Raw genomic sequence first — 24089 nt, 5'->3', positions numbered from 1 at the left:
AGCAGTGGCATCTGCAGATCTACTCTGCATTCAGATGAGCTGTTTGCAACAGTACTGCAAATCTCATTGTCCTGACAGGTGGACTCCATGTCCCCCATGTTTCTGCCTCCCTCCTGCTGCACAGAAGGAAGGACTCCTCTGCAGCCCATAGCAGCTCCTGCTCCAAGTGCCACTCTAAGGCAGCACCAGCCACAGCTCAAGCAAGAGAGATTAAGAAATGGTCTCCTGCAAAGCAAGAGGCTAGGCTGGGGGGTACTCTAAGGTTTGCAAGAAGTATCTGCCAGAGAAATGTGTACTAACTATGTTCTGACTTATCCTCTTCAACAGAAAACTGTGTCCAATGTCAGAAAATGTCCAACATCAGCTCAGTGAGTGAGTTCCTGCTGCTGGCATTCGCAGACACGCGTGAGCTGCAGCTCCTGCACTTCGCGCTCTTCCTGGGCATCTACCTGGCTGCCCTCCTGGGCAACGGCCTCATCCTCAGCGCCGTAGCCTGCCACCACCGCCTCCACACCCCCATGTACTTCTTCCTCCTCAACCTCGCCCTCCTCGATGTGGGCTGCATCTCCACCACTCTGCCCAAAGCCATGGCCAATGCCCTCTGGGACACCAGGGCCATCTCCTATCAAGGGTGTGCTGCTCAACTCTTCTTTTTTGTCTTCTTCTTTGGTTCAGAGTTTTTTCTTCTCACTGTCATGGCCTATGACCGCTACGTTGCCATCTGCAAGCCCCTGCACTACGGGAGCCTCGTGGGCAGCAGAGCTTGTGCCCAGATGGCAGCAGCTGCCTGGGGCAGTGGCTTTCTCAATGCTGTCCTGCACACATCCAACACATTTTCCCTGCCCCTCTGTCGAGGCAATGCTGTGGACCAGTTCTTCTGTGAAATCCCCCACATCCTCAAGCTCTCCTGCTCAGATGCCTACCTCAGGGAAGCTGGGGTACTTTTCTTTACTCTTTGTTCAGTCTTTGGTTGTTTCATTTTCATTGTGCTGTCATATGCGCAGATCCTCAGGGCAGTGCTGAGGATGCCCTCTGAGCAGGGCCGACACAAAGCCTTTTCCACGTGCCTCCCTCACCTGGTCGTGGTCGCCCTGATGGTCAGCACTGGCATGTTTGCCTACCTGAAGCCGCCCTCCATCTGTTCCACATCCCTGGACCTGATAATGGCAGTTCTGTACTCGGTGGTGCCTCCAGCAGTGAACCCCCTCATCTATAGCATGAGGAACCAGGAGCTCAAGGATACAGTGAAGAAAATCTTTGGATACACTGTTACAGTAATATTCCAATAGACCTAACTGTACTTTTAGTTTAAAATGTGTTTATGACAATTTCATATATTTTTTGTATTTCTATTTCTTAATAATAGTGCTTCTGATTAATTTTTTTTTCCCAGCCTCCTACCTTTTAATTTAATTTTATTTATTTATATATATATATTATGTTATTTTCTCATGTACATATCAAACCAGGCTTCCTGTTTAGATAAAGACAATAAAGAAACAGAAATTCTGTTGAGTCCATGACTGGACAAAAGAAACAGAAAAGAAAGAAGAAACAGAAATTCTGCTGACTGTGGGATCCCCTCTGCCTACACACCCAGGAGGACATGGACAGAAAGAAGGCCCCAACATGGGTTGTCCTGTCCCTTCTGCTTGAGTCCATGACTGCACAGCAGCAGGCACAAGGCTTGGCTGTTTCTAGCGAAGAAGCTGCAAGGCCAGCAGCAGGCCCCTGGCTTGGAAGCTGCTGCTGAGCTGACTTGTGTCTGCTTGGCTGACAGGCCGCAAGGAGCCTGATGAGTTGGGATGTCTACTTCAGGAGTGGTTTCCACCCTGATGGAGCTTCCTTTGGTAGTAGGAAAGAGCAGGAGAGAAAAAACTGCCACAAAGTGCACCTTGGAAGTTATGCACTGGCCACAAGGAGGAAGAAATGTCCCTCAAAGTATATTGCTGTGGTGCCAGAAGTCATCTAAAGAGTGTGATCAGATCCTAGCTTTCTGTTTCAAGGAACAGCTAATGAGGGTTTGTTAGACATGGGTGAAATGATGGAAATGCTGGGATGAGAACAAGGTGGTGAACAGAGATGGGCGTCTGCGGACTTCAAGGAAATAGGGCAAAAGTGGGATAGCACAGGAATGCCTGCAGAGGATAAGGCAGAGGGTGCTGGTAAAAAGGGAAGGCCCCAACAGCCCTGAGGTTTTTGTTCCTTTGTCTGATGAGGACATGAGTAGTCATTGCACTGGAGCCTCATTGCCTCCCTGCAAACCTGTGCAAATGGAGGTGTTATACCATTGTTCTTCCCAAGGCTTCACACTGCCCACCACATCCCACAGATCCCCTGGAAAAGCCCTGAGCCAGACATGGGGTACAGGATCTCGCCTCCAGTAGCTGGGGTCAGGCCTTGGCCCTTCTGCTTCGTCAAAGGAAACCAAGACTTTTCTCAGCACACTGCCTTTGCCTGTCAGCAATCATGGCTTCCAATTATGTGCCCTAACAAGTCCCTGGGGAAGTTATCATACTAACAGCCCTCAGTGGGGCCCATTAATACTCCAAGTCACTTTGACTTTTCCTCCTGACTTTACATTCTTAAGCAATTGCATAGCTCTCCTCTCTGAGGAGTTCCATGGTATATTTTGGTGCACAGTCTATGAAGCTCAGTACCTGAGCTTCATTGACTGTGCATGTAAATACACCATGGAACTCATTAAATTGAAGAAACTCCTAAGATCTCTTCAATACTTTTTTTCATGACTTCAAAACTTGTCCAGCTAATTACAGAGCTTGTGTGATATTCTTAAGGAAGAAGATTTCAAAAAGCACCTAGTACATATCTTTTCTTGTTTTAAAGGCTAAATTTTGCTGCATTTCAGTTTTCAGCATCACTCTTCTATTGCTATTGATCCAAGGAAACTTCTTTGGAGACTTCAATAGAGAGCAGAGAAAAGCACAGTCTGGAGGTCTGAAATCTCTACTCCAGTCAATGAATGAAGCTCATGGATGGCAATCAGGGAGTCTCGGTTAGCGCGATGCTGCCTCAGGTGCGCCACCATGGTAGCCATTGGCACCTGCTGTTCTTCAACCCTCAGCAAACCCCCAACAGAAGGATTCTGTGGAAGGCCAAGCAATGTGGACAACTGTTTCATGTCCTTTGTCTCCAAGGCAGCTCTGCCAAAGCCCCACTGGTGGTGCCCTCTTGGAACTCTGAAGTACCCTCTTCTGAGACAGTCTATGCCGAGGATGCACATAGCCTCTGGGCCAGTCCCAATGGGGTGCTTTTGCCATTCCTTCCCAGTTCGACTCACTTCAGCCTCCAGTACAGTTATCTCTTGGGATTCCCCTATCACTCCAGAAATATAGGTGTGTTCTACCTCTTTTTAACTTGATGGTATCAGGGTACTCTGTGCACCGGTGTCCAGTAGAGCCTGATACATTTGTGGGTCTGATGTACCTGGCCATTAAATACACCCATTCCAGTAAACCCAATTGTTCCTTTCCTCCCTGCCTCTCCCTGGCTGGAAGGAGGACCCCTCTAGACCTGCTCGTCGTATTTATTACTGTGTCTGGTAGACAGCCCACTGGAAACACATCCCACCATGGCATTGTCATTCCATGGTGCAGTGGAGAGGGTGTTGATAGCAAAGGGATGCATTCGGGTGTGGAAGGTGGGGCCCAGCAGAGATGAGGAATCAAGGCAGTGGGGTGGGGGAGGCCAGGAGAAGCAGCCCAAGGGGTGGTGCTGCTTGTGAGGACATGTTTGAGGCAGCAGCCGGAGTGGGCAGCAGCTGTGCGCAGGTGAGGGGAGGCCAGGAAGCGCATGCCAAGAACGCTCCTGCCAGCAGAGCCAAAGCCAGGGGCACAGCCTGGCCGCGGGGCACAGCCTGGCCCTGGGCTATCATGATGGCCCTGCGGGTCCTGGCATGCTGTGGGGAGGGGACGAATGCCCTGGGCCCCCTTCCAGCTCTGCCCAGGCCAGCAAGGGCCCAGAGCGGCCTCCTCTCCCTTTCCCCTGCAGCTCTGGGCTCCCTTCACGCAGCCCTGGCTCTGCAGCACCAAGCCCTGCTGGGAGCCTTCCCCTGCACGCTGCCACCGCTCCCTGACACTGCTGTTGCCCTCTGCCAGGCACTGTCCAGCCCAGCCCAGCCCTTGCCCACCTCTCCCCTCCTCCCTGCCCTCTTCCCAGCCCAGCAGCGCAGGCTGTGCTGGCCCCAGGGCAGTGCCCACCGCAGGCTGCTGCAGGGCTCTGGGCACGGCCACCAGAGCCCCAGCCCCTCGCAAGGCACCGCAGCTGCTGGCACAAAGGCGGCTCTGGGCCTCCCTAGCAGCCCCTGTGCTCAGGAGGTGGAGGTCCGTGAAGCTGTAGGAGCCCTGCTCTGCTGCCTGGCAGATCCCCAGCACACAGTGCCTGTGCCCCGCAGGGGCAGCCCCACTCCCCAGGCCAGCACAAGAGTCCTGGCCCAGCCACAGAGCAGCTCCACATTCCTCTCCAGCATGCCATTGGCCATCAGACTAAGCACAACCGGGACAGTTCCAGGCCAGTCAAGGCCAGTTATTGTTTGCTGAGCCATGGCCAGCCAAGAAGGGAGCTCCCAGTCCAGCACTACACTGAGCACTCTGAAATTCTGATCCACAGTGAAGCCCCGAAAAGCAAGAGGCCCGTTCATGCAGCAGTTCCTTGGGTATATTCCTAGCACCAGATTTGGAAGAGCTGTGCAATGAAAGAGATGCCACTGTATAGACAACAAGATTGTCAGCAAGATACATGAGACCTCAAGACTTAGTTGAATGTGAAAGCACAAGACAACAATGAGGAAGCCAAAGGGAGCAGCAGTGACAAGGCCACGTCCTGCTGCTGGCCATGGCCATGGCTCCAGGGAAGCAGCAGCCCCGACCCGAAGGCAGCAGAGAGGCAGAGCCCAGCGGGCAGGGAGGGGAAGCTCTGAGGGCCACCGGGGCTGTTTCTGCATGTGTCATCTGGGCTCTTGGTCCTGAGCCCCTCCTGCATGCTGGGGCTGCTCCCCCAGCTCCAGAGGAGATGGGAAGAGAGGGATACTGAGACCAATGAATTTCTGCTGACTTCTTTATTGTCTTTATCTACCTAGGAAGCCTGGATCTGTGTGTACATTAGATACGGTAAAAACTAACACAAAATGTAACATTCAGAATGCTGATAAATATGTTATAAAAAAACCAAAATATTGTTAAAATATTAACAGAGAAAAGTAATTTTTAAAATGTTCTATCATTTTCCCAAATATCCTTTGATTTCTGATAGGATTATTATTAATGACAATGTTATGATAACACTTGTAATGATAAAAATGATACAATATAATGTGAATAAAAATATTTGCATATTATTAAGAATACATCTTCTGAACACATCATGGATGCTTAAGAAGCATGTATTGAAACAGTTTCCTCACTGCATTCTTCAGCTCCTGGTTCCTCATGCTGTAGATGATGGGGTTCAGAGCTGGAGGCACCACCGAGTAGAGAAGTGTAACCACCAAGTCCAGGGATGGCGAGGAAATGGAGGGGGGCTTCAGGTAGGCAAATATGGTAGTACTGACAAACAGGGAAACCACAGCCAGGTGAGGGAGGCATGTGGAAAAGGCTTTGTGCTGGCCCTGCACAGAGGGCATCCTCAGCACTGCCCTGAAGATCTGCATATAGGACACCACAATGAAAACAAAACAACCACAGCCTAAAGAAACACTAAAGACAAGTGCCCCGACTTCCCTGAGGTAGGCATCTGAGCAGGAGAGCTTGAGGATGTGGGGGATTTCACAGAAGAACTGGTCCACAGCATTGCCTCGACAGAGAGGCAGGGAAAATGTGTTGGCCGTGTGCAGGACAGCATGGAGAAAGCCACTGCCCCAGGCAGCTGCTGCCATCTGGGCACAAGCTCTGCTGCCCACGAGGCTCCCGTAGTGCAGGGGCTTGCAGATGGCAACGTAGCGGTCGTAGGCCATGACCGTGAGAAGGGAAAACTCTGCTGACATCAAGAAGATAAACAGAAAGACCTGTGCTGCACATCCTTTATAGGAGATGGCCCTGGTGTCCCAGAGGGCATTGGCCATGGCTTTGGGCAGAGTGGTGGAGATGCAGCCCACGTCGAGGAGGGCGAGGTTGAGGAGGAAGAAGTACATGGGGGTGTGGAGGCGGTGGTGGCAGGCTACGGCGCTGAGGATGAGGCCGTTGCCCAGGAGGGCAGCCAGGTAGATGCCCAGGAAGAGCGCGAAGTGCAGGAGCTGCAGCTCGTGCGTGTCTGCGAATGCCAGCAGGAGGAACTCGCTCACAGAGCTGATGTTGGGCATTTCCTGCCGTTCGTCAAGGGCACTGCAAAGAAGGTAAAATACAGACTGTTAGGGGAAATTTCCCTGAACAATACTCATTTCTTTTCTCATTAAAGCCTTTACATTGCCTTTCTTTCAAGGTGCCCTTTTTTTCTCTCCCTGGTTGTAGCCCTGATTTGTGCTTGCTGAGTGTCCTGTACACAGCAGCCACCTCTGCTCCACTGCAGTGGGAAATGTTGTTGCTGTGGGGGCAAACCTCAGCCAGAGGGCACATCCAGGAGGGCTGCTCTGTCCATCCTCTGGCTGCTGTCTGCTTGCAGCACTTACCTGGGGTATGGCTGTGCTCAGAGGTTGTGTTAAAAAATCACATCTTGATTTCAGGTCCTAAAGAACAGCTCAGAAAAGCCCTGGTGCAGTCTGAAAGCAAAGAGAAGGGAAGGGATATTCTGAGTTTCATCACTAACCACCTGCTCATGTCTCCGTTCAGTGCAATAGGAAGCTCAGTCACTTGTGCAAATCCAGCCACTCTGTTAACACAGAGCCTACCTCACAATCAGAGCAGGAAGAGGCAGGCAGAGAGTGCAGAAAGTGCCTTCTCCTTGCAGGCAGCTCCTGCCCTGCCCTTCTTCTGCCCAAGCCCCTGGGCTCCCTGGGCAGGCTGAGTACTGAGCCTGGCAGGCGGCAGAGGCCCTGCCCTGGCACACAGCCCCTGGGGCACCGCAGGGACCCTGCTCTGCACCACAGCCCTGGGCACCCCTGCCTGCACCCCCGGCTTCTCCTTCCTCCAGGACCTGCCACTGTATTGCCCTCAAGCCAAAGACTTACCAGGTTCAGGGCTGGGAAGTGTTCTCCACCACTGAGCTCTGTGCATCCTGCCACTTCTACCTGTCTTTAAGCACTCTGTCTCTGCAGGCAGTGCCCCCAGCCCTGCTGTGCTGTGCAGAGGAGCTGCTCCTGGGCACAGCTCTCTCTCTGCACCAGGGACCTCTTGCCAGCAGCTCTCTCTGTCCCACAAGCCCAGACCAGCTCAGCAGCACAGCACCAGCCCAAGGCACTGCAATCACCCCTCTGGGGGCTTTGCTGATGAGCCCACAAACCTCAGGCACTCAGAGACAATTGAAGACATCTCTCCAGAAGTCCAAGTCAGAGGCATGTTTCCTGCAGTGTCCCCCTGAGGGCCAGCACTGACACAGCCTCCCTTGGAGCTCGTTAGAGCAGGACATTGGAGGCAGTGAGGACAAGGAGACAAAGGCAATGTGAAGGTGACACTGATGTGTAGGAAACGTGGATGTGTGTCACCAAGCACAAGGGCCAGGCCTTGACCCCAAGTGCTTTGAAAGGGAGATACTTTCCTTTACAGGTTGCTCAGGGCTCTTTGTGGGGCAGTAGGAGATGGGGATGTGCATTGTCAAGTGCAGGAGAATGGTACGACCCCTGCCTGCTTCATGGGTGGGGGCGAGGAGGCTGCGAGGTCCTGGTTCTTCAAAGATAAGCTGTCTCCTCATAGGCCTCAGTGGCAGAGAAAACAGCCATGGCCATGGACACAAAGACCTGGTCCTTTTGGGACTTCCAGCCTTGTCACAGCCCTCTATCCTGTCTATACATGGCTTTGCTAGGGACTCTGAGACCTCCACATCATTCCTTTCTGGCTGCAGACCCTTATCTCTGTGGTGTCACAGCAGATCTGAGCTGAGTCTGATAACTCAGATCTTCTTGGTGGCCATGCTCCTCATAAGGCAGCTCTGTAGGAAGCTGGCCTGGTTCCTGGTGAGGAGGCACCACTGCTTGTATGGCATCCCTCGTTGTACCCAGGGCCTCCTCCTCTTGGGCACTACTCACTCAGCAGGGTCCCAGTCTGCCCTGATGTGTGGGGTTTCTCTCCCTCTGGTACAGGACTGGGCTCTTCTCCATGTGAAAGTCAAGAGTTTTCTGAAGTCAAAATCCGGCAATTTCTCAAGGTTCACCCACAGTCATGTTCCATTCTATCAGCTGTTAATGTCAGCAGGCAGACAGTTCAACCTTCGTGTAATTGTGCTATCTCTGACTAGACAGCAGCAGCAGCAAGAGTTGCAGGGAAATTTGGATTTTTCAGGAGTAACTGACTAAATGGCATTGCAGCACAGTCACTCAAGGGCAGGGGATGGAAGGCTGTCAGGTTCCACATTTGCTGCGCTTTCTTCTCATGCATGCTGTCAGTTTCTCTGGAATTGTGTCCTGAATGTTATGGGGCTCTGCAGGTGAAAATTAGAAGGGCCAAAGCCCAGCTGGATCTCAATCCATCTATTACTGTCAAAGACAAAAAAAATAAAAAAATAATAATAATAATAAGTAAAAAAAACTATTTTAAACTAAGGAGGATTGGGGAGAATCATAATCCTTTATTGGATTTTGGGGGGAAAACCCAGTGACAAGGGATGAGGTAAAGGCTGAGACACTTAATGCCTTCTTTGCCTCTGTTACTAGCAACAAGACCAGTTGTTCCCCTAGACATTTCTTCCTCCTCATGGCCAGTGCCATCCTTCCAATGCACACTTTGTGGCAGTTTTTTTTCTGCTGCTCTTTCCTACTACCAAAGAAAGCTCCATCATGTTGGAAACATGAGATGGAGTGATCACCTCAGACAACAAGAGAAGATTGACCTATGTCATCTACTTGGACTTCTGTAAGACCATTGCCATGGTCCCACATGACATCCTTGTCTCCAAATTGGAGAGATACGCATTTGATGGGTGCACCATTCAGTGGATAAGGAGTTGGCCTGAATGTCACACCCAGAGAGTGGTGCTCAATGGCTCTATGTCCAAGTGGAGGCTGGTGACAAGTGTTGTACCTCAGGAGTCTGTCCTGGGACTGGTGCTGTTTAATATCTTTATCTATGACAGACAATGAGATCAACAGTGAGACAGTACATTCTGTGCTTGTAGCCCAGAAGGCCAACTGCATCCTGGGCTCCATAAGCAGAGGAGTGGCCAGCAGGTGGAGGGAGGTCACTTCTACTTCTACTCCGTGTACTCTGCGCTTGGGAGGCCCCACTTGGAGTCCTGCATCCATAACTGGGGCTCCCAGCACTAGAAGGGTGTGGGTTTGTTAGAACAAATCCAGAGGAGGGCCACAAAGATGATAAAGGGGCTGGAGCATGTCTCCTATGAAGAAAGACTGAGAGAGCTGGGGCTGTTCAGCCTGCAGAAAAGAAGGCTCTGGGGTGACCTCTTTGCAGACTTTCAGTACTTAAAGGGAGCTTATAAAAAGATGGAGAGTGACTCTTTGTTCAATTAGATAATGATAGGACAAGGGTGAATGGTTTTAAGCTAAAAGGGGGGAGATTTAGATTAGAGGTGAGGAGGAAACTCTTCACTCAGAGGGAGGTGAGGAACTGAAACAGGTTGCTGAGAGACCTTAGGGATGTCCCATCCCTGGAGCTGATCAAGAGCAGTGTAGATGATGCCCTGGGCAACCTGATCTCATGGGGGGCATCCCTGCTTATTGCCAGGGGGTTGGAACTAGGTGACCTTTAAGGTCCCTTCCAACAGGAGCCATTCTCTGATTCTATGGTCTCACGAGCTCTACCTCAAGCATGACTCCCATCCCATCAGCCTTCCTGTGGTCTCTCACCTGACCAGAACAGAAGGTGCCTCACCATCATCTTCAATGCCATGTGCATGCTTCTGCCGTTTACGATCCCTATCTGTGCCACATTCCTCCTGATGGTCCGTCAGCTCCAGAGACAGAAGTGACCTCCCAGCCTCCTTCACAGCCATTGCCTCCTGCAGGCCCACCAGATCCAGAGGCACATCTGACCTCATCCCAGCATTCCCAGCCAGCTCCTCCTTGTGGTCTCTGATCTGATCACATACCTGTCACCTCACATGCCTCTTCCAATGCCATGGGACTGCTGCAGGACCTCACAGTCCCTGCCCTGCCCCAAGGGGACAAACACCTGAAGTTAGGGATAGGAGTGAGGTTGAAGCTGAGATGTGCTGTGTGCATGCTGGAGGGCTTTGGGGGTTAGATGATCAGGTTAATGTTTAGGGATTAGAGGTCACCCTCCAGGGTCAAGGGAATGGCAAAGCATCGAGGGAGGGATTGGTGTTTTGCTCAAGGATCCTGCTCAAGGTTTAGGATAAGGGCAAGCTTTGAGGACTTCGGTTTAGGTCTGGTTTGGGGGCTAAGGCTAAGGCTGGCTTTTTATTCCTTGATTAGGCTTTATCATCCTTCTGCTTGCCTTCCTATCAGCAGATGAGTTTGACATCTGTCATTTCCAAGTTCTGAGGAATGTCTTTGATCCATCTGTCCTTTCCAAGGTCTTCGAGATAGTTCTTATGATGACATCTGCGGATCCGCTTGAACTTCTCTCACCCTTCCCATACCACCTCTAGGCAACCTGAGATCTGACTGGGAGGATGATGGTTTAGGAAAGGGCTTCATTAAGATCTCTGAGGAGGGCTGTATTTGGGCTGCTCACAGACAGTGATGGCAGTATCTTAGAAAACAGTGACACTCGTGAGGACAGAAGAGCAGGAGGATAAGGCCTTGGCCTGCCAATACAGGACACACACACACCTGAAAACTGCATGAGAGGGAAGAGGAAGATTGGATCCAAAATGTAGATTATGAAAGCAAAGACTGTGAGTATCACCGTGGCACTGCAGGACAGCTCCAGCAATGGGGCAAAACCACAGAAGGTGTCCACGACACTGGGGTCACAGAACAACGGCTGGGAGGAGAAGAAATAATTCCTGTACATGAGAGAAATTCCCTGGTTCAGGTAAAGCTGCCTTCTGGAACCAGACCTTCCACTACTCGAGCGTTGCAGAGAACAGGGATGACATACAGCCCAGGGCTGACCGTAGGGCATGGTCCCCAGAAGGAAGCATGGCATCTGCAGGTGTTTGGTGGCAGGCACCAGCACAGTGTTGAGGCTGTTCCACGTCCCAGTCTCCATGCTGGTCATGTGAGAGAGGAAGAAGAGATTTGTGTATCAGTAGAGGATCTTCCATGTGGATTACTGGGAAAAATCAACAAATGGTGTCTTAGTGTCCAATTCCCTTCATGGAAAACCTTTTAGAGCATTCAGTTCCCCCCTCTCTTGTTAGGACACATTCAGAGGGGTGAAATGATCCCTGTCAGTCGTGGCTGAGGTGTCCTGCCATGCAGTGGGAACACAATAGGGGTTAAGGGAGGGAAACATTTGTACTCATATTTGACAACCACAGTCCAACAGCACAAATCACACTTTAAAAAATCACTCTGACATCTACAGAGAGAAGCAGTCAGTGATGCCTTCAGTCTGCTTCAACCACCACACCCCAGCAGAGACCCTGCTGCCTTGGGGAGATGTCAGCCCTGAGGCCTTGGGGACACCTCAAGGGAGCCCAAGGGCACAGAGCAAGCGATGCCATGGTTGGGTGCTGTGCTGCTGAGCTGGGCTGGGCTCCTGGGCCCAAGGGCAGCTCCTGGCAAGTGCTGCAGAGAGACAGCTGTGCCCAGGAGCAGCTCCTCTGCACAGCACAGCAGGGCTGGGGGCTCTGACCGCAGCTGCCACACAGAGAGGAGAGAAGGAGAGAGGGCTTGGACGCACTGAGGAGCGCAACAACAGAGGGCAGCGTGTGGCAGGACACATCTGCAGGCTCTTGACACCATGAGGCTCTGGCAGCAGGGCACTGCAGGTGGGGTTGCCAGAGGGGTCTTGTACAGCTGGCACATCCAATGGCTGATAGCATCTGTCAGGGTGGGTCTCTCTGTTTCTCCAGTGAGGAGTAGAAAATGCATTAGAGAATGGCATTTAAAATTGTTTTTTTCAAGAGAAAGACCAGGGCAGGGACTACCTGAAAAGCAAGACGTTTTTTTCAGTCAGTGTATTCATATTTCTGCAGTGGAGTGGATGAAGGTTTCATGGTAATGAATTTTCAGGGTTGTACAGGAGACTGAGACTCCTGGAGCATAGGAGAAATTGATATGTCAGTGATGAAATTTGTAAAGTACCTTCCCAAACCTCATCTCACGGACTGCACCAACATCATATTGTGATACTCCCAGGTTTTATCCTCGCTGATTTTTTGGAGCTAGAACCCCCCTGATATCCTCTGTCTTTGAGAGGTGTTTGCAGGCCAAAGCAGAGCAAACAGCATTTGCAATGAGCAGGAGCTGCCTCTTCTGCAGGCAGAGCTGCAGCACAGGAGGGTCTGCTGAGTGTCCGTCTGTCCCTCCCTGGCCTTGCCTCCCCTGGCAGCAGCACGCTGGCATTCCTCCTGGCTTCTCCAGCTGGCCGTGCTGCTGCTGGTCTTGTTCCCAGACTGGCTGGGGATGGGGGTTTCACATGCCCATGGCGTGAGCCCTCGGTGTGCTTGGGGGAAGGGGAGTACAGGGACAGGGTGAGGGGTCTGGAGATGGGCACTTTGAGCCTGGATGTCTCTGCTCTCAGCAGTATCCTGGTTTGTTTCAGGCAAACATAGGAGTGCAATTGTCCAGTAGGTCAAAAAGACACCAGTACAGGGCAGTTGACACTAGGACTAACACACAGACTTGATGTGCTCTCTCAAGGACACTGCACTGAAGCCATCACCACGTTGATGACACACAAGGTTTTACTTTGAGTACAGTGGGGCTGCTAGCACAAAAGAGACAAAATAAAAATCACTATATGATCTTTACCAGTAGCTTAGCGCAGGACTGACTCCCGCATTGCCCACAGCAAGTCCCGTGCTCTCAGTGACACCCTCTAGCAGCACAGCCAGAACTCATGAAAAGGACCTGCCAAAAGTCTGAATGGCAGTGGAGAATCATTTGGGATGGATTAAATGAAAAATGGAATGAGTTTTCCTCTGAAATGACAAATGAAGGCATAAAAGAATTATTATTTTTTTATTTTTTTTGTAAGACAACTCTGTTAAGATAACTCTGATAAACTCTCAGTGTTTTTCTGTTCCTTGTGCAGGAACTCATGACCAGAAGCAGGAAATGCCCAACATCAGCTCTGTGACTGAGTTCCTCCTGCTGGCATTTGCAGACACGCGCGAGCTGCAGCTTCTGCACTTTGCGCTCTTCCTGGGCATCTACCTGGCTGCCCTCCTGGGCAACGGCCTCATCCTCAGTGCCGTAGCCTGTGACCACCGCCTCCACACCCCCATGTACTTCTTCCTCCTCAACCTCGCCCTCCTCGACGTGGGCTGCATCTCCACCACTCTGCCCAAAGCCATGGCCAATGCCCTCTGGGACACCAGGACCATCTCCTATCAAGGATGTGCTGCTCAAGTTCTCTTTTTTGCCTTCTTCTTTGGTTCAGAGTACTATCTCCTCACTGCCATGGCCTATGACCGCTACGTTGCCATCTGCAAGCCCCTGCACTACGGGAGCCTCCTGGGCACCAGAGCTTGTGCCCAGATGGCAGCAGCTGCCTGGGGCAGTGGCTTTCTCATTGCTGTCCTACACATGGCCAACACATTTTCCCTGCCCCTCTGCCAAGGCAATGCTGTGGAGCAGTTCTTCTGTGAGATCCCCCAGATCCTCAAGCTTTCCTGCTCAGATGCCTACCTCAGGGAAGTTGAGGCACTAGTTTTTAGCGTTTCTTTAACATTTTGTTGCTTTGTTTTCATCATGTTATCCTATGTGCAGATCCTCAGGGCAGTGCTGAGGATGCCGTCTTCTCAGGGCCGGCACAAAGCCTTTTCCACGTGCCTCCCTCACCTGGCAGTGGTCTCCCTGTTTGTCAGCACTGCCGTGTTTGCCTACCTGAAGCCCCCCTCCATTTCCTCTCCATCCCTGGACCTGGTGGTGTCATTTCTGTACTCCGTGGCGCCTCCAGCACTGAACCCCCTCATCTACAGCATGAGGAACCAGGAGTTCAAGGTTGCAGTAAGGAAACTCTTTGGATACGTGTTTCTTTGCAATCAATGTCTGTGAGTTCCCTGATTATTTCAGGAACTGTGAGGAAAATTTTTGTTACTACTCTATAAATATTTTCTACAAATTATTTGTTCTGATTTAAATTATGTTATCGTTAACCTGCTACCTGATTTTCTTATTTTTATTTTTTCATTTACAGTCATCTACTCAGTCATCATACCCAGTCATCTAATTACTGAAAGAAGCAGGTTATGTAGAGAAACACAATAAAAAAGTAAATAAAACAAAACATCAGAACTACACTCTTATCAGCTGCCATCTCTTCCCATACACTCAGGAGCTGGGGGAGGAGCCCCAGTACACAGGAGGGTCTCAGGGCTAAGAGCTCAGCTGCTACATGGAGTTTGGGTGGGGGCTGCTGCTTTCCTGGAGCCATGGCCATGGCCAGCAGCAGGACGAGGCCTTTTCACTGCTGCTCTCTTCTGGCTTCCAATATGTTCTCCTGTGCTCTTTTATTTGGACAAGCTTTCAGATCTCATGTACCTTGGTGACAGACCTGTTTTCTCTGCAGTGGCATCCCTGTGGCTGCAGGCAGCAGCAGGCACTGTGCAACCCTGGGTCACAGCTGCCTCCCTGCAAGCACCACAGTAACAGGAGGGTCTTGCTCTGGGCAAACCCAGAACCCTGGATGCCTCTCCAAAGCTGTTGCCAGAAATACAGCCAAGAGGTTGTTCCCTGCTCTTCTGTTTTCTGGGGTTCTAGTGCCGGGTTCCTCACCTGGGCCGCAATAACCCCAAGCAGAGCTACAGGCTGGGAGATGAGTGTTTGGAAATCTGCCTGGCAGAGAAGGACCTGGGAGTACTGGTTGATAGTCGACTGAATATGGGCCAGCAGTGTGCTCAGGTGGCCAAGAAGGCCAACAGCATCCTGGCTTGTATAAGAAGCAGTGTGACCAGCAGGGCTAAGAAAGTGATTGTCCCCCTGTACTCAGCTCAGGTACTGAGAGGAGAGTGATGTAACCACTTGAGAAGCTAAAGTCAGAAAGAAAACTTGAAGTGACTTGGAGTATTAATGGGCCCCACTGAGGGCTGTTACTAACAAAGCCTCCCCAGGGACTAGTTAGGGCAGAAAATTGGAGGCCATGGTTACAGACAGGCAAAGCACTGTGCTGAGAAAAATCTTGGTTGGTTTTAATGAAGCTGAAGGGCCAAGGCCTGACCACAGCCACTGGGAGAGGAGACCCTGCACACCCATGTCTGGCTCAGGGCTAGTCTTGGGGTCTGTGGGATGTGGTGGGTAGTGTGATGCTACTAGAAGAACTTCATTTTGACACCTCCGCATCCCTGCACAGTGTTGCAAGGAAGCAATGCCAACAGTCAGCATGCCAAGCAGGTGCCTTCTGCTGGCCTAGCAGGGCCACTGCCAGATGTCAGCTCAAAAGTGCAGCTCCCAGGGAGAAGGCAAGGCTGACCTGCCACCTCCAGACACAAGTGACCTCCCAGTCCCTTTCTGTGACACGTTCCTGCTGCTGTCCTATCAAGTACAGAGACAGAAGTGACCTCACAGTCCCTGCCACAGTTATGATCCTCCTGCTGGGGCAGGAGATGCTGAGGCAGAGCTGAGCTCCTCAGAGCATTCCCACCAATCTCCTCCTTGTGGCCCACAAGCTGATCAGATCAGGGTAAGCAAGAGAGTAAAGGTAAGGGAAAGGGGCTATATGCTGAGTTTTGGCTTCAAGGGATACTTTGAGGTCAGGCATAAGAGTAGTGGATTCCTGTCAGGGTGTGGAGTAGCATTTAGAATTGACAATTAATGTCAGTGATTAAAGTAGTGCAAGGGCTTTACATGACTGTTTTAAGCCAGCATTACAGCAGAATCAACATTACCTGAACGTTCTAACCTCACAGAAATCATTAATTTCTGCTGGCTAAGCTCCTTTTCCCTCCCTCAAATCTCACATCTCTCCTGGCCAGGCTTCTCCTGACTTCCCCATATCAGTCATCTTCTTAGGGGCAGCTTTCTGATGGATTTCATGATCCCAGAGTATCTGTCTCATATCTGTTGGCTACTCCTTTCTTGAGACTGATGTGGCACCTAAGTCAGGATGGAAAAGAACACAAAGGCTGTAGGTGAACCATGCACAATGTGCCCAGCAGCTCTTGTACCACCCCAAAATTTTGTTTCCTGCTTCCAACTTTTGGATATGGAATGGTTTCTGTGCACCCAGGCTATCTTTTTCCAAACCCTCATGCATGGTTCAGTTTGCCGCAAGCGTCTTGGAGGCAGTGGCCCCCTCTGTGTCGAAAACTGAAAGCAGTCCTAAAGGATGACTTCAGGCAAAAGCTGACACCTCTGACATGACAACCCCTATCCAAGACCTCTTCCACCACGGGGCCTACCAGGTACTTAGAAGGAGCCGATCTCAGAAACTACATGCACAGCAAGTGCCTTCTGCTGCCCTACCATGGACACTGGCAGATGTGAGCCTAAAGGCACAGATCCCAGCCAGGAGTCAAGGGTGACCTGTCAGCTACTTCAGAATGCAGTCACCTCACAGGCCATTTAACAGCCATTTGCTTCCTGCTGGACTTAGTGTTTCTGAGGCACCACTGAGCTTATAATACCACACCTACAAAACACCCCCTTTTTGGGCCAGGAGCTGCCCAGGTAGAAGTGAGCTGGTTGTGATCCTCCAAGCTCATGGCACACCTGCTGGGCTCCCAGCCTTTCTGACACTCAGGAGCCAGTTCTGTGCCAGTCCTGTGAGGTGCTAAGGCAGGAGGGACCTTGCAGGCAATGTTCCAGCCCCATGCCTGTTGGTGGTCTCTCAGCTCCTAGTGCACAGTGAAGATCACGCTCACATCCAGAAGTTGTGTGCCTGAAGCCAGCCTAGAAGACACTCAGGGGAAGCATCCTTGCATCCCCAGCCCCAGCTGGCGGTGCTGCTCTGCAGAGGGAGGGGGCTGTGGTGCCTGGGGCACGGGGGCACTCTGCAGGGCTGTGCTGGGCAGGCTGGGAGGCAGATCCAGCTCATGGGGTCACTGCCATTGCCCCAGGGCTGCAAGGAATCACTCGCCAGGCTCCTTTGCTGGGGCTGCTGTGTGCCCTGGGGCTGCAGATCTCTCCTCTGCCTGCTCACACCAGATTGAGCACTTGAGCTCTGCTCAGTCCACCTCGGAGGAGATCCCCCCTTAGGAGGGAAGTGCTGCAGTGGAGGCCAGCTGTGCCACTGCCATGCCCACTGCCTGTCCCTGCCTGCAGTCCCAGCACAGCCCCACAGCAGCACTGGCACCAAGCTCCAGGAACAGCTGGGCCTGACCCCACCAGCAGGGCTCAGCAGGACAGGGCGGCAGTGGCAAGAGAGCAGCTCTGCATGACCCCAGTGCTGGTGCTCCTTGGCCATGCTGCTGGGATGGGACTCTTCCTCTGCACCCCTGCACACAGGCACTGCCCCTGCAGAGACAGGCCTGGCCTCAGAGGAAGGCTTCTCTCTGTAGATGTCAGAGACTGATTTTTTAAAGTGTGATTTGTGCTTTGGACTCTGGTTGTCAAGCATGTTGTGCTTTATCCTGGCAGACATATCAGCACCACGTAGCTCATCCTCACCCCCGAAATGATCTTGTGTTGAGATAAGGATGGTTTGATTGCAAAGGAAAGGAAGAGATGTTGCTGCTGCTGCTGATGATGATGATAATGTAGTTTAATAAATCAAGCGATGCACAGTGCAATTGCTCACCACACACTGACCGATACCCAGCTCGTCCCCAAGCAGGGGTCCCCCTGAACCTGGGCAGCCTGCCTCAGGATCTCCTGTGTAGGTCCTTTGACCTTACTTTTTTTTATGTCAAAATCAGAGGTGGTGGGACTTCATTCAGTCCACAGATGTCCACCACTATCTTCCACTCCCCATTAGAATTTTGCACTGTCCATACGGGACTATTAAAGGGTGAGAGAGCCTTGCTGATCACTCCTTGGCTCTCCAGTCAATGAACCAGGTCATGCAGGGGAATCAGGGAGTCTCTGTCAGTGCAATACTGCCTCAGGTGCACTGTTGTGGTAGCGATTGGCACCTGCTGCTCATTGGCCATCAGCACCTCCAGAGCAGAAGGGCCCTGTGAGAGAGTGGGCAAGGTAGACAACTGTTTAAAGGTAAGCCTTTGGATCTTTGAAGTACCCTTTCCTGAAGGAGTCTATACTAAGGATGCACAGAGCTTCTGGGCCAGTCTCAAGGGGTTGCTTTTGCCACTCTTTCCCATTAGACTCACAACAGCCTCCAATACAGTTGACTACTGGGATTCTCCCATCATTCCAGAAATACAATTGGGTTCTGGCCCTTTTAGCTTGATGGCATTACACTACACTGTGCATTGGTGTCCTTTAAAACCTAACACCTGCTGTGGGTCTGATGTGCCAAGCGAGTAATCCTCAAAGTCCAATACACTCAGTTGCCTCCTTCCTCCCCCCAGACGGAGGTAGAACCCCTCTAGTCCCGCTCATAGTATTCATTACTCTGTTTGGAGGACTGCCCACTAGAGCAGCAATTTTCTCAGACAAACCACTTTTTGTGAATGCTTTTCCTTGTGCTTCATGTATCCATGCCTCTAGGATGGAGGTAGATTTTCCATCCCATTTACTCATGGCTTCTCCGTGATCACACAGTTAAAACCACAGAGCTGCACGTGGTATGTACCCACTATATCACCTTTCTTGAGTAGAGGGACACTTACACCTGAGAGCTGAGGTATTGGTTCGTACAGGTAGGGAGGAAGATGTATTCTCTTGTAGTTCTTGGACCTACTTAGACAGTTTCTCCATTGACGAGACACAGGTTCGTAGGGAAGAAGAGAGACTTTCTTTGTAATGCCATAGCTGGCTAGCCGATTCATCCACCATGTGTTCCTCTTGGACTTTCCTGGTCATTACTGCCAACGAATTGGCATATGATTATGGTGTGCTCTGTACAAACTTCTGTCACATGGGTCATGTGCAGTTGACTTTATCTGGATCTTTGGACAGCTGTTAGTTTCTAGGTTTCTACAAATCGCCTTCAGCATGGGTAATTCCCTTAGGTACAGGATACCCCTGTGCATGGTGGTCCACTTGCCTGGTTGACATAGAAGATCTTCCTTCAAGGGATACCTTTCTTTCAGGCCTGAGAGGATTAAGTTCCTTGTGCCCTTTTCCACTGGCTTTCTCAATCACCTCTCACCTACAGGAGGATCCCAGCTGCTTGGCTTCCCTGCCCTCTAAATCCAGACTGTTAGCCCCCTTCTCTCAGCACTGGAGCAGCCAGCTGACAATGTGCTCACCGAGATGATGGCTAAAATATTTTCCCATGTCTCGTAGCTTACACTGGGATAGGGATCACATGGTTTCTGATGCTTATATGACCTCTTCCTCTTGGTCATCCTGCCTCCATGATGGACCAACTTAGGAGAAACCTGCCTCTTCTACTTCCTCCTCCTTTCTTGTCTGGGTGCCTGGGTTTCTTTCCTTTCTAAAGAAAAACTGACTTTTACACACATTGTTTTCTCTTGCATAAAGAGGCAACCGATACTGGCACAGGCTGGTTCTCTGGCCCAGCCATGGGGCCCATTGCAGGTGCTGGAGTGGCTGCAGGGCCCATCACTGGAGTTGTTCTGCCTGCAGGGCCTTTTGGATGAGTTGGAGTGGCTGCAGGGCCTATCGCAGGTTTGGGAGTAGCTATAGGGCCTGTCACGAGTGTCAATTTAACTTTGGGCCCACCTCTAGGAGCTGGAGTGCCTGCAGGGCCTGTTGCAGGGTTTGGAGTGGCTTTGGACAGGCTATATGCCTGTCCTGGAGGAGAAGGGGGATGTGCAGGAGAAAGAGAGAGGGAAGAAGTGGTGAAAAGCATCCCCCACTGTCCATCCCAGTTCCACCCACCCTGCATAGGTTTACTCCCCAAGGACAAAAGGCAAAGAGTTTGAAAAGTGTAATTCTAAATAATTTCTAAGAGATGAAGAGATGGTTCCTGAGGTATGGAGGCAGCAATTATTTTATCCTGTCATAAGTCAGCGTTATCCAATACAGCAAAACAGTAACCTTAAACCAGCCCCCAGAACTGATAAAGAGCACACCATGGATGGCAATTAGTAATGTGCTGTACAACACAATTCTGAAAACAAGCACCACAGACCCCAGATCAAAAATATCAATGCTGTGATCAGCAACTGTTAAACTGATCTAATGCTTATAACAATTTACTTTTAAAACGCTGTGGTCAGCTCTGTCATCTCAACCTTTGTGCTCCATGCTAGGCACCAAAAAGCCTTGCTGTGGTTTGACCCAGCAGGCAGCTCAGAACTGTACAGATATTCATCCAATGGGCTGCAGGAGAGAAGAGGGAGAAAAAAAAAAAAGTAAAAGTTTATGAGTGAATATAAGAGCAGATTAATAGGACACAAAGGAAATAATAATAAAACAACAATAGCAATAAATTGTTATTATTATATATTTCATTATTATTATTATTATTATTATTATTATTATTAATAGACACAGATATAATTATTATTATGGCCTGGCACATCAGATCCACAAATGTATCAGGCTCTACTAGACACCAGTGCACAGTGTACCCTAATGCCATCAAGCTAGAAAGAGGTAGAACCCACCTGTATTTCTGGAGTGACAGGGGAATCCCAGAAGTTAACTGTACTGGAGGCTGAAGTGAGTCTAACTGGGAAGGAATGACAAAAGCATCCCATTGGAACTCGCTCGGAGGCTATGTGCATCCTCGGCACAGACTGCTTCAGGAGAGGGAATTTCAAAGTTCCAAGGTGGGGCTTTGACATAGCTGTCTTGGAGACAAAGGACATGAAACAGTTGTCTACCTTGCTTGGCCTTCCACAGAATCCTTCTGTTGGGGGTTTGCTGAGGGGTGAAGAACAGCAGGTGCCAATGGCTACCACGCTGGCGCACCTGAGGCAGCGTCGCGCTAACGGAGAATCCCTGATTGCCATCCATGAGCTGGGTCATCGACTGGAGAGCCAAGGTGTAGATGCAGAGCTTGGGAGCGTAGTTTAGTGATGGACTTGTCAGCACTAAGGTAAAGTTGCCTGACCTGGGTTACACGTCCCAGAGTAGTGTCAGGCACAATGCAATTCTTTTTGCCTTCTGCATCTACAGCACAGGAAGTAGGATTTTTCCCTGCTCTATTGACTGGGCAGCTCTTTTCACTTTACTCAGTTTAGGTTTGTGTGGCTGGAGGGGGACAATTTCCCAAAAGAAGCCAAGCTCATGGGTACAGCTACAGCCACAGGAAGATTTTTTTTTTCACTTTTCACCCTGAGTTTTCCACAGAAGACCAAAGAGAGACCATGGATGTCCAGTTGTCTACTAAGATTCATTTAGAATTTCTCAGGATCAAACGGTCATTTCAATTTAATTTAATTTAATTTAATTTAATTTAATTTTATTTTATTTTATTTTATTTTATTTTATTTTATTTTATTTTATTTTATTTTATTTTATTTTATTTTATTTTATTATTTTTTATATTTTCCCTGATTATCTTAGAAAGCTTTTCATGTGCTGAACTGTGCTACAGTTACAGGAACAAAGACCACTGCTGGCAGTGGAGGTGTCAGACCTCCAGACTCTGTTTTTCTTCCCAATGAAAGTCTCCAAAGAAGTCCCCCTGGATCAATAGCAATAGGAGAATGATGCTCAAAACTGAAATACAGTAAAATTCAGCCTTTAAAACAAAAAAAAAGTTTTGTATTAGCTGTTTTTTTGAAATCTTCTTCCTTAACTACTTCATGCAAGCTCTGTCATTAGCTGTACAAGTCTTGAAGTCATGAAGAAAACTATGGAAGAGATGTCAGGAGTTTCTGCATTTTAATGAGTACCATGGTGTATTTTGGTCTGATGCTATGACGCTCAGGTACTGAGAGGAGAATAATGCAACTGCTAGAGAAAGTGAAGTCAGGAGGAAAAGCTGAAGTGACTTGGAGTATTAATGGGCCCCACGGAAGGCTGTTACTAATGAAGCCTCCCCAGGGCCTTGTTAGGGCAGATAATTGGAGGCCATGGTTAAAGACAGGCAAAGGCACTGTGCTGAAAAAAAGTCTTGTATTCTTCTAATGAAGAAGAAGAGGCCTCATCCCTGAAAGTGGGAGGGGAGATCCTGCACTCCGACATCTGTGTCAGGGCTCTTCCTGGGGTCTGTGGGATGGGGTGGGCAGTGTGATGCCATGAGAAGAGCAGTGGTATGACACCTCTGAGGTGCTGTACAACGTTGAAATGAATCAATGAGGCCCCATCACAATGAGTATAACATATCTCCTCCTAAGCTCTAGCCAAAGGGGCAGCTATGGCTGTTGTCTCTGTTACTCAGGCCTATGAGGACACAGCTTCTCATTAAAGCACCAGGGCCTCATTACCTCCTTGCCGCCACCCATGAACTAGGCAGGGCTCGTACCATTCTCCTCACTTGGCCATGCACATCCCCATCTCCTACTGACCAGGAAGCGTCCTGTGGAAGATGTTAAGGGAAAGGATCTTCCTTCCCAGAGGACAGGGGTCAAGGCCTGGCCCTTGTGCTTGGTGACACACATCCAGTTTTCCTACACCTCAGTGTCACCTTCACATTGCCTTTGTCTCCTTGTCCTCACTGTCTCCAGGGTTCTGCTCTAATGAGCTCCAAGGGAGGCTGTGTCAGTGCTGGCCCTCAGGGGGACACTGCAGGAAACTTGCCTCTGACTTGGACTTCTGGAGAGATGTCTTCAATTGTCTCTGAGTGCCTGAGGTTTGTGGGCTCATCAGCAAAGCCCCCAGAGGGGTGATTGCAGTGCCTTGGGCTGGTGCTGTGCTGCTGAGCTGGGCCGGACTCGTGGGACAGAGAGAGCGTGTGGCAAGAGGGCCCTGGTGCAGAGAGACAGCTGTGCCCAGGAGCAGCTCCTCTGCACAGCGCAGCAGGACTGGGGGGCTCTGACCGCAGCTGGCACACAGAGAGGAGAGAAGGAGAGAGGGCTTGGAGGCAGCTGGGTGTGGGAGGATGCTGAGAGCTGCCTGCAGGAGAAACCTGCACAGCCCTTGACAAGGTAAGTGCCTGGCTGCAGGGCCATGCAGCTGAAGGTACTGGAGGGGTCTCCTCTTGCTGGGTCTTGTTTCTGGGAGGGCAGTGGGCAATGCAGTAGGCTTTGAGAGTCCTGCTGGGCTGCAGTGCGAGGTGAGGAAGTCTGGCAGAAACCTCAAGTATTGCCATAGGCCAGGTCTCCCTGGTCTGCCCAGAACACCCTGCTCGAGCAGGCCATGTCAGGCTCTCTGTCAGCTGCCTCATAGTTCTTGCAGCCATAGAAAAGAAGACAAGCTCACAAGCTCCATTTGGCTTTCTGTGGTGCTCCTCCCTCAGCAGCCTTCTCCAGTGTCTTCTCCGTTTTTTCAGGGAAACAGTCTAACAGGATGGTCCTGCAACTCATATAGGGGTGACACAGGGCAGCTAAGAACAGGACTGGTGGGCAGAGCTGCTCTGCTTGATCTTCACCAAGGGACACTCCCACAGGGTATCAAGAGGAATGCACAGGAAATTTGAGGACATTCAGCAACCCAATTCCTATCCTAAGCTTTGCCAGGCCTACTGGGATAGAATAAAGCAAACAAAATCCCTACAGCTCAGCTCTGCACTCAGATGAGTTGTTTGCAACAACTGACAAGTAGAAGGCACTTGAGGTTCCCTCATGTTCCTGCTTTCCTCCTACTGCACAGGAGGAAGGAACTCTAGGGAGCCCACAACTGCCCATTCTTCCAGTGTCACTCTCAGCTAGCACCAGCCACAGCTCAAGCATGAGAGCTGCAGAAAATGTCTTCACATACTGAGCCTTGGACTGGGGGGTACTCTAAGGCTTGCAATAGTTCTTCCTCAAAGAAAACTTTTTTAACTTTTTCTACTGTTTTCTCTCAAACAGGCAGCCGTGTTCAATGTCAGAAA

At 50.4% G+C, this 24089-nt stretch overlaps 3 protein-coding genes across 3 annotated transcripts; 2 read left to right on the top strand and 1 right to left on the bottom strand.

Moving 5' to 3' along the window:
* Positions 1-350: 350 nt before the first annotated feature.
* Positions 351-1289, top strand: LOC311216210 (olfactory receptor 14C36-like; the record flags this gene model as incomplete). The annotated part of the gene is made up of 1 exon (XM_084297758.1): positions 351-1289. One exon carries the CDS (start codon positions 351-353, stop codon positions 1287-1289), a length of 939 nt encoding a protein of 312 aa, XP_084153884.1.
* Positions 1290-5380: 4091 nt separating this feature from the next.
* LOC311216209 (olfactory receptor 14C36-like) lies at positions 5381-6316 on the bottom strand (the record flags this gene model as incomplete). The annotated part of the gene is made up of 1 exon (XM_084297757.1): positions 5381-6316. The coding sequence occupies one exon, from the start codon at positions 6314-6316 to the stop codon at positions 5381-5383; it is 936 nt and encodes a 311-aa protein (XP_084153883.1).
* A 6936-nt stretch (positions 6317-13252) lies between these two features.
* Positions 13253-14194, top strand: LOC311216208 (olfactory receptor 14C36-like; the record flags this gene model as incomplete). The annotated part of the gene is made up of 1 exon (XM_084297756.1): positions 13253-14194. The coding sequence occupies one exon, from the start codon at positions 13253-13255 to the stop codon at positions 14192-14194; it is 942 nt and encodes a 313-aa protein (XP_084153882.1).
* Between the last annotated feature and the right edge of the window lie 9895 nt (positions 14195-24089).

Source organism: Netta rufina, assembly GCF_964035555.1.
Source record: "Netta rufina genome assembly, chromosome: 18".
NCBI lineage: Eukaryota > Metazoa > Chordata > Aves > Anseriformes > Anatidae > Netta > Netta rufina.
Note: the sequence above shows the minus strand (reverse complement) of the source record. Positions and strands in the feature narration are given on the sequence as shown.